Source organism: Sarcophilus harrisii, chromosome 5 (genome assembly GCF_902635505.1).
Source record: "Sarcophilus harrisii chromosome 5, mSarHar1.11, whole genome shotgun sequence".
Lineage (NCBI taxonomy): Eukaryota > Metazoa > Chordata > Mammalia > Dasyuromorphia > Dasyuridae > Sarcophilus > Sarcophilus harrisii.
In genome coordinates this window covers 271,005,892-271,025,931 of record NC_045430.1, presented here as the reverse complement: position 1 = coordinate 271,025,931, position 20,040 = coordinate 271,005,892, and the positions used below count along the sequence as shown (strand labels likewise).

Below are 20,040 nucleotides of genomic sequence, written 5' to 3'. Positions count from 1 at the left end.
TAGAGCATCCGCCGTGCTTCATGACTCCCCTTCTCAAACGACAAGCTCCTGAGTAAAGCTAGAAAGAAAAAGAGCAACCACCTGTATTTGAAAAGCCCTTTGAGCTCTTGGAGGGGCTGTCCAAGTATCATTGCTGTGAACTCTATTGCCAAAGTGCCTCATATTAATATCATTTTAGCTCTGAGATAAGTGCTTCCTGTGTAATGCTGGGGAACCTCAAAGGTGGCCTGGGGGGAAAGTTGTACCAGGTGGCTCAGACAGGTTTCCTCCCCGCCCCACCCCCAGTCCCACCCCTACTAATCTCTGATAAGTTGATCATCCCTGGAAAACAGGCTATTGTCTCAGAGCAGCTTGTCAAACCCATCTATTACAAATGGCACTTCACTGGCCGTGTTATTCATGTAACTCAGGACTGCCAAGAGCAGTGAGGTCATAGTGGGCCACCAGAGGCCACGGCTCAGGCAAGAAAATGGAGCCTCGGAAGCCCTTGGAGGATAGAATGTCTTCCCTAAATCTCTCCTCCTTGGTAGCCCAAGAGCTCATGTCATCTTCAGTCAAGAACAAAGAAAGACCTTCACGGGGGCTTTCTAATCCAACCCTCTCATTTTACAGATGAGCACCCTGAGCCCAAAGACTTGCCAAAGGTCACCCAGTGCCAGGGTTCAGGAGCCGGGGCTTTTGGCTCCTAATGCGGATCTCTTTCCATTGTATCAGGCCACAGTCTGGCTAGGGAAGATTTTCCATTCTTACTCCAGTGAATCTGTCATGCCATTGATAGAGAAAACTTCCTCCACCCAAGCAAATAGGCATTGCTCCTCAGCTTACAGTCTTAGAAAGGACAGTCGGGGGCACTCAAGAATTGGTTTGGAATCACACAGTCACACAGATCTTCCTGAGTCCGAGGAGAGGGGTCCTCCGCCATGTGTACCTCCTAGCCTGATTGAACATTCAGCTTATTGTTAATAGCTGCACTTAGAGTCCCCTTAGCAGCCTCGTAGTGTGGGGATGGCCCTCTGTCACTTGAGAAGCACAAGGTTTAGTGGGTTCTACTGATGTGTCAAGGTCTGGGGGACAATCTCAGCAAAGCGGCAACGTCCAGCCTGGCTCAGTTGAAAAAGCCCCTGCCCATGTTGGGCCCATGGTGCAATCATGTTCACCCTTGAGGACCATCACCTAAAGCACAGAGGGAAGAGGCTCTGCACTGGGGGGCTCTGCCTTTGTCCCATATGTGAAATACTCTCCCTCCTTAGCTCTGCTCTTTAGGCTTCACTCGAGGGCCACCTTCTTCACTTGGTACTTCCTGATCCCCTTCTCCAGCTGCCGGCTTCTTTCCACCCAAGATTACCTGGTTCTGTTCTGTGCACTTTTATGTGTCGCTGACAAAAGGTTCCTTATGTACTTTATCTTTGTACCCGCAATACTTAGCAAGAGCCTGGCATACAGAAAGTACCTAATGTGTGCTTTTTGAAGTGAATTGCATTTCCACCTCGCCCTTTAGCTGGACTGTCCAGAATCAATCGACCAATCGGCATGCATTTATTTGGTGCCTGATGAATGCCAACCACTGGGTCAGGGACTACAGATAACAAACCAGTAATAAAATAATCTTTTCCCCTCACAGAGCTTATATTCTATAAGGGGAAACAACAAGCACATAAATGTGCGTATGCATACATAAATATGTATATTCATATATATTTAGTTATACACAAAAATATCTTTTTTTTTTTTTTTTTTTTTTGAAGAGCCATGATTTTTGTTCTGGTTTGGGGCTAGTCTAGATAACCTAGGGGTCTATAGTCAACTCTGCTGTGAATTGGAGAGGAAAGCATCCAGGGGAAGGCCACCAGGACAGCCAGATCGTGCCATAGGAAGACTGGTCAAGTGAATGGGGGTGTTTAGAGTAGATAAGACCGAGGGGAGGCCATGATAGCTATCTCCATGTATTTGAAGATCTGCTACATAGAAGAAAGAGCAGATTATTGGGCTTATTGGGAGACAAGATAGGGACAGTTTTCACTCTCCACAGCCTATTACTGATCCAAATAAGGTAGCCAGTAAGCTTCAAGGTCAGGAGAAATTTAACCCAGCCTCCAGACTGACAACCGATAAAAAGAAATGCTTGGGATGCCCCCCCATCGGTCCGGGCTGAGCAGGATTCCCTTCGGGTCTTTCTGTAGGATGCCAAGTAGAAATAGAGTAACCAAGCTTGCAGTGACGAAGCTTGTGGATGTATCCTTTTGAGGGAGAGAGAAAACTGACTACCAGCCCAGGAAGCAGGAAGGAAATTCATGTGGACATTGAATGCTTCTCACAGAGGGATGAAGGGCTCTCTCCCTTGTCTGAAAGCCACCTGGTGCTGGTCCCTAGCAGGGACAGGATGATGGAGTCAATGAACTCTCTTCCTGATACAATTCAGTTCTTTGGGACTGAGCCACCCTCATAGTCCTTCTTCATCTGTGCTTAATTGAATTTCCGAAGTGCAAATTTTAACCATAAATGAACTCAGTATAAAAAACCACAGAGCGGCTGATTTAAAATAATGAATTTTTAAAAATCCTTCCATTGGGGGTTTGAAGTATAATTTATAACATTCCCTCAAGGAATGAAACTCAGCAGAATACAGTGGAAAGGGCAGACAGTCTGCTCCTAGAAGACTCCTACCTCTGACATTTATTACTCTGTGTGATCTTGCTCAAATCATTTGACCCCCTGGGACCTCAGTTTCCCCTTTTGTAAGGGAAGGGGGAAGCATTTATTTATTTTTGCTAAAGCTTTTTATTTTCAAAACATATGCATGGATAATTATTCAACATTGACCTTTACAAAACCTTGTGTTCCAAATTTTCCCTTCCTTTCCCCCACCCCCTCAAAGGGAAGCATTTATATAGTACTTATTATGTTGTGTGATAAGTCTTTTTTTTTTTGGATAAATATCTCATTTGTTCTTTTTAATATGAAAAGGTTGTAGTAGATGACCTCCAAGACCCCTCCAATTCTAGATCTATGCTCCTGGGCCCCTGTTACCTCACCCCACCCCCTTTTGGATCTAGAGAAATTATTTTAACAGGCTTATTATTTTTAGATTCAGATTGTACCTTTTTTTTTTTTTTTTTTGGATAAAAATTGAATGAGAATCACAGGATAATAGCCTTAAAGACGAAAGAGGCCTCAGAACTGTGGCCCAGAGAAGGAAAGTTATATGACTAAAGTCAAGAGTTAGTAGGCAGCAAAGAGTTGTAAACTGAGGTTTGGAATAAAACTTAAAACTCCTTCATTTTCTATAGTTGAGGATCTAAGATGCTGGAAGTAAACCGTGCACATTGAAATCAGTATTTTATTTGACTAATTTCACTAAATGATATTCATTTCCATATAATCCAGTTTGTTAACCTAGGATCCATTCTAAAATTGTTCAGAAAAATGCTTCAGCCCAGTAAAAGTTGATCCAAGGGTTTATAGCGATAGCCCAGCAGTAGGGCTAGGAGTGAAGTTAGCTGAATTTGGACTTGAATCCAGGCTCTGATCTCAGGGATTGTAGGTAACAAAACAGTAGTAAAATAATCTTTTTCCCTCACAGAGCTTATAATCTATAAGGGGAAACAACAAATATATCAATGTATATATATGCAAAAATGTCTTTGTTGTAGGACTGGGGAAATCTCTTACTAAGCCTCCTTGTCCTCATCTGTAGAATGGTACCCACCTTGGATGGTGGTTGTGAGGATCAAGGATGGTACCTATAAAGGGCTTTTCCATCCACAAAGCACCCATCAGTATATGCTCATGTATTGTTATTATTTCCCAAAGTTGCCAGGAAGCCTGTTACCTTTGATAGACCCACAGAACCAGGGCTGGCAGAGGCTTCAGAGGTCATCCAGACAAATTCTAATTGTATACATAGGAAACTGGGGTCCAGAAATGGGGGCCAAATTGCTTACAGTCACACAGAACCAGGTGATCTCTGAATCAAAATTCAATCCCTCTCTATCCCTGCTCCTTGTTATTCTCCATTTCAATCCTTTGAAAGCCTTAATAAGCGTCTCCTCCGAATGGAGAAGATACATCATCCCCATGGTAAAATTGGACACAGCCAGCCCACAAGCTCCACTCCGTTTTATTACCGGCATCGGCTAACTCAATCGTGTTTTCCTTTAATGTGGAAGAGTTAGAGATTTCAGGGAACCAGAGGCTATTGCTCTCAAAGATGAAAGTTTCAGTAGTCAGGGGGGTTAGAGAAGGGGCCCCTCTTTCCCTCGAGTGATAGATTCCCTTCTGATACCCTAGTGATAATGATTCCAAAAACGCTTTTGTCAATATCCATAAATCAATGCAAACCTGAGAGGGGCTGTTTTAATTGACCACAGTTTGAATGTAACTGATACTCTCCAGTCCAGGGCCTTAAGCATTATTAAGTGTAGTATTATTGTAGGGCATTCGTCCAATTTTTAAAACATTACATAGATTGGAGACAGATGAGCTTTCCTGAATTATTTTAGGTCTGTTTGGAAAAAATGCCTAAAATAAGGTTTCAAATGGAAATTAATTGAATTGATGTAAAAACAAATGGGCCCAGCAGTCATCTGAGGGCTTGGATTTAAGGGCGCCGTTGATAAAGAAATACAGATGACTGGGGCTAGGGGTGAGAGGGAGGGGGGAGGGACATGGCAACTCTTCAAGAAAAAGGCTGTGTTGTGCTGGGATCTAAGTGTTCTGTTAATAAAATCGGAGATCCAGTTCCATCATATAAACCGATTCACCTCTTCCCATTATCTGACAAAGAAGCTCCTTCTATAGATGTGTCACGTCCATTCATACATCTCAGCGATGCTTCTTGATGGGTAATGAGGTCCATGATGTTGTCCCAAGGAGTTCTGGGAAGGGCTTGTGGAAAAGAGAGAGGTTTTTCTCAGGAAACCTTCTGACAAGGTTCTGAAGGAGACTTGATTTTGAGTTGGGGGACCTCAGAAGTCATGTTCTCTCTCCCTCCCCTTATGTTACAGAAGGGGAAACTGGGGAAAAACACTTAGTTGTGGTTAAGACTTGATCCTTTAAAAAAAAAAAAGATTTGATTCTTTATTCTGTGGCCAATGATAGCTCACTGCTCCACACTCTCTCCCTAAATGAAAAGTGCCCCAGATCACTGACCCTGTGCAGAAAGAACGGGGAAGGACGTTTAATGTGGCCTTGGTTTGGGAGACAAAATGGTCCGGTGAAAAGAGTACTAGAATCAGAGCAATCCTGGCTTCAAACCAGGCTCTGCCATTTATTTCTTTGGCAAGTTTGGAAAATCACTTCACACACGTGTGCACACATGCTCCAAACCTCGGCCCCCTCCTCTATAAAATGAAGTGTTTTGGTTACATGACCTGTGAGATCCCATCTAGCTATAAATAGATGACCCCACCGACTTTCTGTTGGCTCTTTTTCTCCTATTTAGACCTGGAAGGGAATTGGGCATCAAACCCCACATTTTATTGATAAAAAGTCCAGAGTAATGAATAGGGAGCAGAAGCATGATCCTAGCCCCAGTAATTCTGGTTCAAAACCCAGTGTTCTTTGCACTGGTCGCATACTGCCTACTGAGCTTGGGCAAGCAGCTTAGTTATCCTTAATTATAAAACTATAAAAATGTTCATTTAATCACAGAGCCTCAAGTGAGATATTGTATGGAAAGTGTTCTGCCAGCCTGAAGGTCCCATATCAGTGTTAGCAATTATTGAGGACAATGACCAATGCTTTGTGGGCAATTGTGGGCAATCCTTCGTGGAGCCAACTCCCAGTATGAAAAATCCCTCTCCCTTCACAAACTGGCACATAGTCTGTCTTTGGGAGTTGCCTGGGATGTTGAGAAGGTGACTTCTTGTCCAGGGTCACACAGCCAAGATGGTATTTTACCTGCCAGCCCGCCTCCCTGTTCTCTTGGCCATGCTACCTCTCTGATAATTACTAATTATAAATAATAATGAGTTGGCGAGACAGTTATTTTAAAATTATTATATTCAGTTATTTTTAGAATGAGATTCAGAATTAATCCTAGCAATGGGTGATTTTTAATCCATCAAATTTAAGTTGTTTTCTCTTGATTGTGGAATAGGGAGAATTCTATCATTTTCTGTTGTTTCATAATGTACTGTTGTTTTCTGAAAAGTCCCCTGCCCCCAGGCTCATCTTGCCCCCAAGATCTCTGCAAGTCATTTCCTTTTCAGAAGAAGCAAAATTGTAAATGTTCACTCCTGGGGGAAGGGAAAGGGGAACATCCTTCTCTCTTGTTGCTCTGTTTCTCTGAAGATTTAGGGGTTTAGACTCCCCTTCCCCGGCCCCTGACAGAAACTCGTTTGGCAAGTCTGGCTATAATTCTTCCCTTAAGAACATCCAAATGAAGTCTCTGTCTCTCTTTATGTGTACTCGGAACGTAGATAGAACAAAACTCTTCCTTCTGTGGCGTTCTCCCCATGCTTTTCCATGGGCCGGGTCCCTTGTTTGGAATGGTCTCACTTTGACCTCTTCCTCTTACAAGGACCCCTTAGTGCCTTCTGTTCTGAGCTGAGATGTCTCCCATCCATTCCGTCTCTCTGTGTGGCTCTGTCTCTGCCTGTCTGATTCTGTCTGTGTCTCTCTCTTTTTCTCTGTCTCTCTCACACACACATACACAAACATACACACACTCTTCCTTTATTTACTTTTTTTGTATCTGTTCATCAATATAATTGTTGTCTAAATGTGAACTGTGTAAAATGGCAGCTCCTTTAGGGCAGAGACGTTTGTCTTTGTGTTCACAGAGCCCGACATATATAAGTTTGTCAATCAACGAGCATCTGCTATATGCTGTATGGCAAGTACTATTGAGCCCTGGAACTGCAAAGAAGGCAATCCCTGACTTCAGGGAGCTCCCATTCTGATCAGGGAGGCAACATAAAAACCAGGCCTGTATAAGATAGTTCAAAAATCAGATTGCAGAAGGTGGGAGTTGAGCTGAGCCTTGAAGGAGGCTTGGAATGCTTAGGAGGATCAAAGATTTAGAGCTGAAATAGACATTAAAGATCATTTAGTCTCACCCAAGCAATTTTCCAGATGAGTCAACTGAAGCCCCAAGAATAATTTGCCCAGGTTACACAGAGCGGGGACCGGATCTGATTATCATTCCTACAAATGCTTATTGAACTGATATGGTTACCAGTGTTTTATAAAATTCTATGAATAATATTCGTGATTAGGGCAGTTTTTAGGAAATTTCTCTTAAATTTACCTCCTCCTAAGAGAGGACACTTATTTAAACTGACTTTTATAGACTCCATCTCACTGGAAATATCCACTCTGTTGATCGAGTTCATATCTCTTTTTCTCAATTTTTGTCCACATTTCTTGTCCTAAATCGAGCCCTGACTGAAAAATAAGCGAGTTCCCATTTTGAGTCATGATATTTTAATTGGTGTCTGTTCTGACCCTTTAACTTGACAGATAAGGAAACTGAGTCCCAGATGGAAAGTATTGCCAGAGGCAGTCCAGTCCGTTGACTTCTCCCCTGGCCCCCTTTCTATGAAGCCAGATTCCTCATGTCTCCTGAGCTGCCAAAATCTCTGAAATGTTTATGGCTCACTCTTGATTCTGGCATTGCTTACTTTGCTTTCTGGATGACTTAATTAGTTTTACTGGTTTTATTTTTAATTAATTAACTTATTTTTTTTTTACCATGTTGACCACATGTCTGTGGGCCTTTACAAAAGGTTGCTCCGGAAACTTCTCCCAAAAGTATCGATCCAGCAGCTCTGTGAGATCAGGAGAGTCATTTTATCTGGACCTCAGTTTCTCATCTGGGCTGGAGCAACTCTGGGATCTCTTCTAGGTCTGCAGCTGGGGATTTGAGTCGGTCTGTTCTGTCAAACATCAGGTTACATGAGCAGATTCAGGCTGACTTTTTGCAGGCGCCCCCACCTTGGTGAGGAGCAGATGGGGGGGGCAGGGACATGAGAAGGTTTGCTGTTGTCCCTTGTCTTTTGCTGAAGACGGTGAAAATAGTCTGTCATCTTTGACATTTTAATTGAAAGAAAAGCTTATGTGGATTCCAGCCCTAAGCAGTATGTTTATCCAAGTGTATAAAGGGGAATAATGTGTGAGTTTGGAAAACTCTCAGTACCACGGGAGCCCCTTCAGTCATTGAAGAATCCATTCTGAGCTCACACACCTTACCTTGTTCCATGCCCCAACAATCGTGAGCAGAAAGACTTTGCCTAAAGGCACGTGGTTATTAAAAAGAGAGGATCAGCTTGCTCAAAGTCTGGAATTATTAGCTCATGGCGACAAGCCCACACTAGAGAGAGGGCAAGAGAGAGGGATGAAGGGAGGGGTGGGGAAGGGAGCAAAATGAAAAGAGAAAGAAAGAAGGAAAGAGAAACAAGAGGTAAAAAAGAGATGGAAAGAGAAACAAAGAGGTCAGAGGAAAAAGAGAGGGAGGGCACAAAATGAAAGAGAAAGAGGAGAAAGTGAAAGAGGAGGGAAAGGAAGAAAAAGACAGAAAATAGGAAAGAGATGAGATAAAAGGAGAGAAAAAAGATAAGGAGAAAGATAAAGAAAAAGATGAGCAAAATGGGCGAGGACAGAAAAAAAAGAGAAAAGAGGAGGGAAAGAAAATAGTAAAAGGGAAAGAGAAAGGGGAAGGAAGGGCAAAGGAAGATGGGAAAAGAGAAGAGAAAGAAAAGAGGTGAAGAAGAGAGGGAAGGTGTAGAGAGTTAAAAAGCAAGGGAAGAAGAAAAAAGAGATGAAGCAAGTAGAAAACAGTGAGGAAGAAAGAGAAAGAAAAGGAGAGAGAGAGAGAGAGAGAGAGAGAGAGAGAGAGAGAGAGAGAGAGAACACGAACAAGAGACCCTTGGTTCTTTGTTTTCACAACTGCTACAATTCTACAATCTTATTTTCAGAGCCTTCATTCTGCATGATTTATAAAGTTTTTAAAAAGTGAGGGAAGGAGGAGGCATATCATTTGTGGATTCCTGATCTCTTATCTCAGTTTCACTGAGACATCCTAACATTTAAAATGCTCTGAAAAAAAAAATCATGGAAATAAAGATGGGAATATACCATTCATTCTTATTCTAGGGCCTATTGACTTTTTTATTTAGGATTTTTATAGTGACTTTGACATACTGGATTCCTTGGTAATGCTATGTATCTTATTCCATGCATTTAAAATCCTCTTCTAAGAAGGAGGGAGGCCTTGGGCTTCCCCACACCATCAGAGGGGCCCCTGATACACACACAAAAGAGGATGTGAACATAGGGGCTATATGGTGAAGAGTTGATTTTCACTGAGCTTTAGCACAAGACACTCTCCCTGCTCTATTTTCAGGTGTGGAGGCCACAGAAGTCTGAGGCCGACTCTGGGCTCTGTCATTCCCTGCCTTATGGGGACACAAAGACTCAAAATCTTGGAGTTTCAGTTTCCATGCCTGAATAATGAGGGAAATAATATCCGTCACCCTACTCTCTGTTGACCTGAAAGGTTTCAACCATCGTAGGAGTGCAATATATTATCATAACAATTATGGTGATGTCTGCATATACAAAGGGAAGTGGAGAATTAAAGCAATTACTCCAGTAATTCTGACCCCAAACCACTTTTGCCTCAATTATCTGGATATTTCAGGCAAAAGTGTTTTATGGGCCGATTTATCCTGATAATTGCCTCAATTCTCCACTTATAATCTAATTTTTATGGGGGGAGGGGCACCCCTAATTTTATCAGTGTGGAAACTCCTTGTAACTTAGTAAAGAAGCTGCTTTGATATTTCATAAGTTCCAAAATTAATTGTGCAGTGGAAAGTGATAGCTTAAATATTCTGCTTATATTTTTAAAAGCACAGGCCACATCTGGGGCTGAAATTCAATCCTTTACGGTACCAAAGTACGGGGTTCATCAAAATCCAAAGAAACAAGGAGTTCCACCCCTCATAATTACCTGTGGAAATTTTTATCGTTCTGTACGATGGCGGTTGATGTCCATAAAATTGTCCTAACTTGATCCTGGGCAAACAACATCAGACTGAAGTCAGAGAATCTAAATTTCTATCTCAGCTCTACCACTGACTACCCATGTAACCTCAGGTGCTTCCTATTTCTTGGCCTCAGTTTCCCAATCTGCAAAATTAAGGGGTTGGAGTTAATGAAGTCCCTTCTAGCTCTAGGTCAAAACACTGAGACACTTGAAATATCTTAAAAGGTGTTTGGAATGATTAAAGAGTAATTTGTGCCAGAGTAAAGAACACTTGATTCTGAATCAGAAGATGTGGGTTGGGATCCCTTAGGGGGCTTGGGAACCACCCGTTTGATCTTGGACAAGTCACCAGCTCCCTGGGTTTCATTTTCCTCTGTTATAAAGGAAGAGATTGGATTAGGTGACTCCTTCTTTCAAGGACTTCCAGATGTGGGCTCTTCTTCCACAAATGCAGATCTCAACTCATCTTTAGCTTTTTGAGTCAGAAAGATGAACTTTCCCCTGTGGTTATAGAGTGATTATGTGGATTATAAGGGATTGGAACCTGGTTAATTCTTCCTGCTTCTAAAGCCAGCACACTTTCTATGACACCATATTGACTCTCCTATGTGTTTTTCATGTTTTGGGGTATAGACATTTATATTTATTACTTTAGATATTTGTCTATAAGCACTTAGAGAAATTGGGGAAATCATAGGCATATAACTCCCGGACTGATGCACGTTTCTAATTAATATTTTCACATGTATGTGTCTGTGATGATCAACTATAATTTCTTAAGGAGCCTTTTGATCATTTCTGGCAAAAAAAAAAGTGGAGAAAGTAGTTTCTGTTAGTGTCAAGTCGTATAAATGAGAGGGAAGATCGAATCTTGTTACTCATCCTGACCTCCCCACATCTTTCCAATAATTCTGTCCAATCCACAAACACCCTACTATGTGCCAGAAACTGGATCGAGGATGCAAAAACAAAAACAAGTCTCGAGGAGGATTTGGTTATCCTATTAGACAAATAACCAAGCTTTATAATCCTAACAATTTCTAATCTTTGTATTTTTTTAAAAAGGCCTAATATAATGTAACCGGACTTCACACATGATTCTCCTAACAGTTAATCTTGGCACTATCCATATTTTGTTTCTGCTCTCGAGGGGTTTACAGTCTAATGCAGAAGGCAATACACACGCAAGAATATACAAAGGAAATATAATCAGGATACGTTGGAAATAATCATCCGAGGAAAAGCACTAGTATTAAGGGGAATCAGAAAAAGATTTTTGTAGAAGAGGGGATTTTATCTGGGACTTGCCAAAAGCTGGGAAAGGCAAGAGACAGAAGTGAGGAAGGGAAAGTGTTCTGGGGATGGAGAGAGCAACCAGCAAAGGGCCTGGAGCTAGAGATAGTGTCGTGGAACAGCAAGGAAGCCGCTGTAAGGCAAACATTACATTTCCAAGGCAAAAATCCAGAGTAAAATTCTCACAGATGAGCTACCTGGGATGTCATGAGATGTTTTTGGTTTTTTACGCCTTTTTACAGATCCTTAGAGCTGAGATGCACCAAGGGGATGGGCCCAAAAAGGGAGTTAGCTTATTTGCCATTTTTAATAAACACAAATAATTCCCTTTTCCCTCAGTCTCATGTTCCCTGACTCAATAAATCCATATAAGGCTATGGTGTGGGGTTTTTTTTTTCCTGTGCTACAGCAAAGCTCAGACTCAGGGTTCCCCAGAGAATGACTTGCACAAGCCCTGTAGGTCAGGCCAAAAATCAGAACGTTCCTGTCAAGCAGCCTAACACCTTGAATTATTATGAAATGGCTGATTTCTACTTGCTGGCCTGGAATCTCAACTCTCCCAGTGAGTCCTGGTGACAGAGGGTGGAGCTGCCCTTGGTCCTTTGTTTGGGGAAAGCTGGGATGGGAGACGTTCTGTTTGTTTTCTCATCCCAGGCAAGAGGCTCCAGCAGATTTCTAGATGAAATTTGTTCTGCAGGGAGTGAGGACATGGGGCGGCCCACAGTGAGACAGGCTTTCAGGAAAGGTGCCTGAGATGGAGAGAATGACATGAATTGCTTTTAGACTAGGAAAAAGCCCTGATCCAGGGGAGTGCCCATGTAACCATGTTCCAGCCTACATCCCTAGAAGGAAAGGTTTAGAGTAAGAGGGCCAGTAAGGGTAATGTCATCCACCCTGCCTTGTTTTACAGGTGAGGAAAGGATAGAAGAGAAAGGTAAAGTTGAAGGTTGTGGCATTTGGAGTCTCAGGATCTGGATTCAAATCCCACCTTGGATATAAGTCATTTCTCTCCTTAACCTTTGGTTTTCTCATCCATAAAATAAAAGAGTTGAACTAGATGACCCTTGACTTTTCCTTCAGGTGCTTTTCCATAGGTTCCTATGATCTTGTGTCTTGGTCAAGTGCATACATGTGGTAATTGGAGATGTTTTTCCCCCAACATGTAGATACATTTCTATTTACTTAAATATTTCCAAATTACATGTAAAAAAATTAACATTTATTTGAAAAAATTTCAAGTTTTAAATTCTCTCCCAGCCTTCTACCTCTCCCCTTGGCCCTTAAGAAGTAAAGAAAGAATACAGGCGAATATTTTATATTTGCCATGTTACACCAAAAAAATACACACACACACACAGAAAGAGTTAAAAAAGTTTCAATTTGCATTCAGAGTTCACCAGTTTTCTCTGGAGGCAGACAGTTTCATCCCGAGTCCTCTGGGATTGTCTTAGATCATCGTATTGCTGAGAAGAGCTGTCACACTGTTGCTTCTTATATAATGTTGCTGTCACTGTATACAGTGTTCTTCTGGTTCTGTTCACTTTGCATCAGTTCGCGTCCGTTGCACCACAACAGTATTCCATTACAATCATATGCCACCATAGCCATTCCCCAAGTGGAATCAAAGGAGGTAAAGCTTACTAAGCATTTTTCAAGCCTTAAAGCAGCAGTCTACCAGCAATTCTAATGAATATTTATTCTGTATATGACTTGTTTTGCATGGATTTGTTTGCACGAGCTCCTTGAGGACAGGGATGGTCTCTAGTCTCTCCCCATTGTTTAGCACTGTGCCTGATGCCAAGTAGGCGCTTATTAAATGTTTCCTGATTAATGGGAAATGTGATTATTATTTCCTCCAGATCCTCATTGACACGACTATTATATTATAGAATACTCTCTCTTGGGCAAGGGATTCTCAGTACTGGGATCTTCAGGACTGACAATGATACCAACTTCTCCTTCCTTCCTTCCCAGGCCTGTCCCAGGCTCTCTATCGTCACTACTGCACCTTCACAACAGACAGAGACAGCCCATGCCAGCCTCTATGCCCGGGACCCTGCCGAATCCCACCATGCCCGGCTCTTCAGCAGTCCTGATGCCGGTAAGACTTGATTTCATGGCTGGTTCTCCTAATATTCTAATATACGTCTGCCCTGATGTTTTCACAGGTTTCCCTTATTTATTCTGGAGGTCCATGAACTCGGGGATTTTTTTTTGAGGGGGTGATAATTGTATTTCTATATTATTGGTTTCCTTTATAATTCTGTGGAAGTTATTTCTTGCATGTAAATACATGATTCTGAGAAGGGGTCCCTTGACTTCACCACACTGACTGTCCAAGGGGTTCTGGACCTCCCCCCAAAGCTGAGAACATATCCCCTTTATCAAGGATCTGTGTTGAGAGCTCCCTCTACTTCATCCATCACAATGCCATAACTTAGTAGCTAAGTCTGAGAGAGCTGCACACGTTAGGTTAGAGTGAAATGACTGGACACAGCTAATAAACTTCAGAAATTTGAACCCAATCCTTTCTGACTCGAATTCCATCCCTCTTTCTATAATACCAAAATATTTCTCCAAAATGTCTGCTCCTTCATCCTCACTTCCTTATAGAATCCCTATTGCTTGAAATACCCTGTTTTCCTGTGCCTTAAATCTTCTCTGTGTCAAAATGAAGTAATTACATAAAATGGGTTAACTTCAGGATGCAAAGTTGAGTCATATCGCAGCCTTCCCATAATACCCAGTCACAGGGCTGTTCTCCATTTCCCCTTCACAGGTTACAGCCCACTATTTTCCCTATTCCACCCATCCCTCCTAGAAATTCCCAGCCCTTCTTAGAAGCTAGACATAAGCTCTTCAGGACAGGTATAATCCAATCCAACAGTGGGGCACCATAGTGGTAGTGGTCCCAGTGGGAAATTTCCTGCTCTTCCCCCACAGCACAGCTACCAAGAGAAAAAAACAAATTACCCGCAGATAGGTGCAGTCAAAAATGTTTAGAGACCTAAGCTCTGCTCCACCTCTCGCAGCAAAAGGCTTCATAACCTACCCCCTACCCCTCCTGCCTCTCCTATCTTCTCGTACCTTACTACATACACATACTCTTTGATTCCTTGACTTTGTGCTACTGGCCATTCCAAGACCGAGACGCTCCATCTCTGGTCTCTGCTTTTCTACTCATGGGGAACAGCCCAAGAAAAGACCAGGTAAGAGGGGAGAGGTAGATATCACTTAATTCCTATTTAATAGATAAGGAAACTGTGGCTGAGACAAAGTAAGCAGTTTATCCTCTAATAAAGCATTATAATTTCTGAAAACTCATCTTTCTGAGTTTGAATCTGGCCTCATATACTAGCTGAGTAATCCTGGACAAGTCACATAATCCTGTTTACCTCAGTTTCCTCATCTGTAAAATGAGCTGTTAAAGGAAATGGCGAACAGCTCCAATATCTTTGCCAAGAAAATCCCAAAGGATTTTCATGAAAAATCAGACCCAACTAAAAAATAACTAAACAGCAACAAAATGTCTGAGGCAAGAGTCATCCTGGTGGGGCAGCTGGGTAGAGCCCCAGTCCTGAAGTCAGGAGGACCTGAGTTCAAATCTGTCTCAGACACTTAACACTTCCAGCTGTGGGATCCTGGGCAAGTCACTTAACTTCAATTGCCTTATTTAAAAAAAAAAAAAAAAAAAGAGTCTTCCTGGCTCTGGGTCCAACGTTCTACCTATCACGGCATGTAGCTGCTGTAAGTAAGGAAAGATGGGTTTTATGACTCTAGGCAAGTCACACGCCCTCCCTCCCCCAGGGTCGCCTTCTGTATGTAGAAATTATAACATCTCTTCGCAAGCCTTCAAGGGCTAGAGAGAAATAAGCTCTCTGATCTCTTGAAGCCTTAGTCCCCGAGGAGCCCTGCAGAGAGGGCCACAGCAGGTGACTTGCCATTGCATATAGCATAGAACAGCCTGAAGCAGGCCTTGTGTGGCCGCTGTGTATCATACACAAGTTTTCTTGCTGGTTCCTTGTCCCCTCAGAGCTTCCCAGCAGCTCCGGGCCCGCCTTGCAGGACTAGTCTCAGAGTCCATCTTTAATTCTGCCCCTTTCCCCTCCGGTAGATGGAGAGGCAGATGTCCGTGAACTCCAACCTCATGGGGATGCAAGCCCCCAACCTCAACAACCCCTGCGCATCTCCCCAGGTGCAGCCGATGCATTCGGAGGCCAAGATGGTGAGTAACCGGCCGCTCCTCGTCTCGCTTCCCTTGCCTGGGTGTGTTGCCCGTGGGCCCGGAGTGTGGGTCAGGGCAGTGACCCACTCCTCTGTTTGCCATGAATGGGTCTCTCTGTTCCAGGCCCATGAACAGATTGGCTGTCATTGGAGAGTGTTTGTTACTGTAACTTACAGGGGAATTGTCCCCAGTGACGGGGAGACGGACAGGGCGAAAGGGGCGTTTGGAAAGTGCAGCATTTCCAGGAAAGCTTTAATGGGATGCCCTAGATTTGTGTCTGGCGTTAATTTGCTTTGGTGGAAAATGGACGTATGGATCGGCCTAGCGATTGCAAAAAGGTCATCAGATTTTCTCCCTTTTTGTCAGCTCATTTCTAAATGTGTTTTCCTGATATTTCCTCCTGAGTTAAGTACTAGATGTGAAAAACCTGTGCACTCATTATCACCCAAATGTATTTTATTAAATCTGAGCTCCTGCAAAAGCATCTCAAGGTAAGTCTGACTTTGACTGTTAAAAAACTAGAGCTGGATTTTCCACCAACCTCCTCCATCTCTTAAAATAATAATAATAAAGTTACAAGAAATTTGCCCATCATCCTCTAAAAGAAGTAATGTTTTAGGCCGTAATCAGTTCTCAGGGAATTCTGTAGTTACTCATTGCTCCGAAGCAGGTTGCCATCCTTCTGGAGCTCAGGATGTGGTTTTCAGGAATGACTGGGCCTGAGGGATTTGCTGCCTTCGTGCAGGGGGCGAGCTCCCTGGGCTCCGTGGCTCAGGGGGCTCAGTAGGCCCACGGCCCTTCACTGGGTCTCAGTCCTCCCCTGGTTGGGGGAGCCTCCACATTGCTTGGTTGTGGAGAACAGTGTCCCCCTTAGCAGCAGGATGAAGCCTCTGAAGCAGGTATTGTCAGAATTGGGGAAGGAACCGCGCGTATCGAGCAGATCTATGTGGTTACTGAAAAGGACGTGGGTCTTAGGTGCTTTAAAGTCCAGTGGGCTTCGAGTGAATGGTTAGCCATATACATCCATGCCGTTGGGCATTAATAGCATTTTTCAGACTTGGCTGTGATTTCATTAGCACCAAGAAATGCTGATAAGGAAACTTTCTGCCAGTGTAGACCGGCACCGGCTCCGCTACTTGGGTTCTTAAAAATCGCCTGAGAGGCATCCCAGATGGCAAAGGGAATGGGCTTATGGAGAGCTGGATTTAAGGCCAGCCTTTGCCACCTTCTAGCCAGGTGACCCCGGGCGTCGCTTAGCTCTCTGAGCTTTGATTTCCTCCCCTATGACATGACTGGGTCGGACGTGATCACCTCCTGGGTCCCTCTCAGCTCTAAATCGATTGAGGGTCCTCTGAAGACCTACATCTCAGGCTTGCCTCTGATCCATGTCCTCCATGTAATCCCGGGCAAGTCTTGGGGTCCCAAAACTCCCTCAGATTGACAGAAATAAGATATATCACAGGGGTCTCACCTGCTCAGACCATGCAGTCCATTGGGTGATAACTTTCTGCTTTGTTTGGACATGTCTAGCTCTCCTAGACCCTGTGGGCGATGGGACGCTTGATACCGTCCCTGGGGTTTTCTTGTGGTTTGCCCTTTTCTTCTCCAGTGCTTTAAGGCAAGCAGAGATTGGGACTTGCCCAGAGTCACATAGTTAGTAACTGTCTGAGGCTGAATTTGGACTTCGATATTCCTGCCTCCAGTCACAGAACTCGGTCCCCGAGCCCCTGAGTGCTTCCATTGATAAAGATGCTTCTGCTGTTTTCTGATCGTTGCGGTTGGCAGCTTCGCTGAGCATGGGAATGCCGTGCTTCTGTACCATTGGGAAGAGGGGGCGAGTTGACCCCGGGCTCATCACTCCATGTGCGACCATGAGGCTTTTACTGGTCAGTTTGTGTCTTACTCATCCCATCTTACCCACAAGGACTCTCCAGGAGGCTCAGTCAGTCAGTAGAGAAACAAAGATGGCAGCCATTCAGGATCAGCTGGGGAATCCCACATTTGTGAGCTTTCAGCCTGAAAAAGCGGTTGTTCTTTGAGTAGCCCATTGACCCAACATGGTGACAAAGCCCAGAATGCTGGCGACCTTGGGCAAATAAAAATTCGTGGTCAAGAGGTCTCTCCCGACTGTGCCACACAGTCATGGGGACATGCCAGATGGCACCGATGCCCGCTATAGAGCTGGGTAAATCTTTCTGAAATAGGCAAATGTTTGTTCAGCCCAAGCCACGCAGAGCCAAACCAAATACTTGTTGGCAGAGTCAAATTCAAGTTGGCATCTATTTTGGAGACCAACTTAACAGTAACAGTTTGCCCTCTCTCAATGTCTCTCTGTCTCTCTCTGTCTCTCACATAAGGGGGAAATAGAACAGTGAGGATACTCAAGAAAAAAATAAAATTAAGTTATTCATTCATGGGTTATTGGTATGAGATACAATTCTGCAGATCGGACATTTTCTGGTTCTCCCCATTGGGTTTGAGGACATTGTTGGAGAAATGGCTGCCCTTTAGAAAGATCCAGATGCTCCCTTCTCTCTTCTGTCTTCTGAACAGCTGTCAACTTCATTTTCCTAAAGCCTGGGGCTGATTGGGTCGTTTCTTTGCCCACAAAGCAAATTGCAAACTTCGGTCTTTGGCATATGAACCTTTTTCACCGGTAGGCGCTACCTGAGCTTCCCAGGCTGATTTATCCACCTTTCTCCTTCAAACTCTTTACATCCAACCAAATAGCTGTCCTTGAAGCCTAGAATGCTCTCCCCACCCCGATTGGTCCTGTTTACTTCCTAGATACATCATGTTTCCTTTCTTGTGGACTTGTTGCTCCTGTGCACAGAACGCAAGTTCTCTAAGGGCTGGCGATGTGTGATTTTTGTTTTTATATTCTTATCACTCAGGATCGTGCGTATGTGGGCTCTTGGTGAATGATCATTGGCTGCAGATAACCTTTAGATGACTTTAGACTTCCTAAATTATAACATAACCACTAAATGCTTTTGCCCATCTACTCTCTGGTTTGTTTCTTACTTTTTCTCAGAAATTTTCATACCCAAACCCTAGCTTTGTTCTCATTAGAGAAGAAAAGAACTCCCCCAAATCACACTTCCAGATCCTTTAAATGTATGAGAAAAAGTATCACTGTATATTGATGGTATATAATAGTAGACTCTAATACATAAATGAATTCATGGCTAATATTTCACTCCAAGTTAAGTGCTTTTCCAATTCCTATTCTAAGTAAGGAGGCAATATGCCATGAGTTGGGATTCAGAGGCAAAACAAAACAAATTCTGCCCTCAAGGAGCTTATATTCCACTAGGGAGAAGCAAAATGGCCAAAATAAGACGATAACAAGGTTGTTGCAAAGCACATACAAAGCAATTTCATGAAATAGAGGGAGAGAGGATCCAAATCAGTTCCAATTGATCAGTGATGAACAGAACCCGCTACATCCAGCGAAAGAACACTGGGAAATGAGTGTGGACCACAACATAGCATTTGCACTCTTTCTGTTATTGTTTGCTGGCATTTTTGTTTTTCTTCTCAGGTTATTTTTGCCTTCTTTCTAAATCCAATTTTTCTTGTGCAATAAAATAACTGTATAAATATGTATACATATATTATCTTTAAGATCTGCTTTACTATATTTAACATGTATGGGACTGCCTGCTATCTAGGGGAAGGGATGGGGGAAGGAGAAAAAGGTGGAACAGAAGTTTTTACAAGGGTCAATGTGGAAAGATTACCCATGCATATGTTTTGACAATAAAAAGCTATAATAATAATAATAATAAAGAAATAGAGGGAGAGAGGGAGGAAGAGGAAGACTCCACAAAGATGATTTGTAGAACATGCTAAAAAGGAAAGAAACTTCCAAGTTCTTATTTTCACTTTTTTTCCTCCACTCTAAGATAAGGAAGCCATGGCTATCCAGATGGCTATTCTTGTTTCCATCAGCAAATGGTCATAAAAAGTAATTTTTCCAGCTTGGTCAAGAGACTGAGGCACCAAGCACCTCAGACTCATCATTGTTTTCATTTGGGGACTCAGAAAAAGAAGAGAGAATCTCGGTGTCCTCCCTGCTATTCACCATAGCATGCTAAGAGACCAGGGGCAAATGACTAAGATCTCTTGAGATCTGTTTTCTACAGTGACAAGTCTTGGCTTTGCTAACAATAAAAGACAAGGGTGGAGCCAGTTTAGTTTCCATCTTAATCCTTTCAGGGAAAGGTACATTTTCATGGTCTTCTTAGTCCTGTCACCGACTTATTTGCTAAAACAACACTTAACATGCAAGTTGTCAGCCAGCGTGCTAAGGTACTCCCCAGGTTAAGTCCAGGATTGCTGTGAGCTACTGAATGTCTTAGCCGTGGGAGTTAACCCTGCCATGCTGTCCACCACAGGTCATGAGTCTGTAGCAAGAGAATCTTTCCAGGTCACTTCTGGTCCCTGTGACTCTGTTATTAAATAATAATGACCTTAGTTGCCATTATCTGACTTTCAGGTTTACTTGACATCAATTCCTTCATGTGACATC

General features: G+C 43.1%; 1 protein-coding gene across 5 annotated transcripts in view; it reads left to right on the top strand.

Moving 5' to 3' along the window:
• The window catches only part of CREB5 (cAMP responsive element binding protein 5), a 457,922-nt gene that overhangs the window by 318,544 nt on the left and 119,338 nt on the right, over window positions 1–20,040 (top strand). For all 5 annotated transcript variants that reach the window (XM_031940514.1, XM_031940517.1, XM_031940513.1 and 2 more), the window contains 2 exons: window positions 13,256–13,382; window positions 15,396–15,506. In XM_031940514.1, the coding sequence (XP_031796374.1) occupies window positions 13,256–13,382; window positions 15,396–15,506 (238 nt within the window). The remainder of the gene's footprint in view (window positions 1–13,255; window positions 13,383–15,395; window positions 15,507–20,040) is intronic.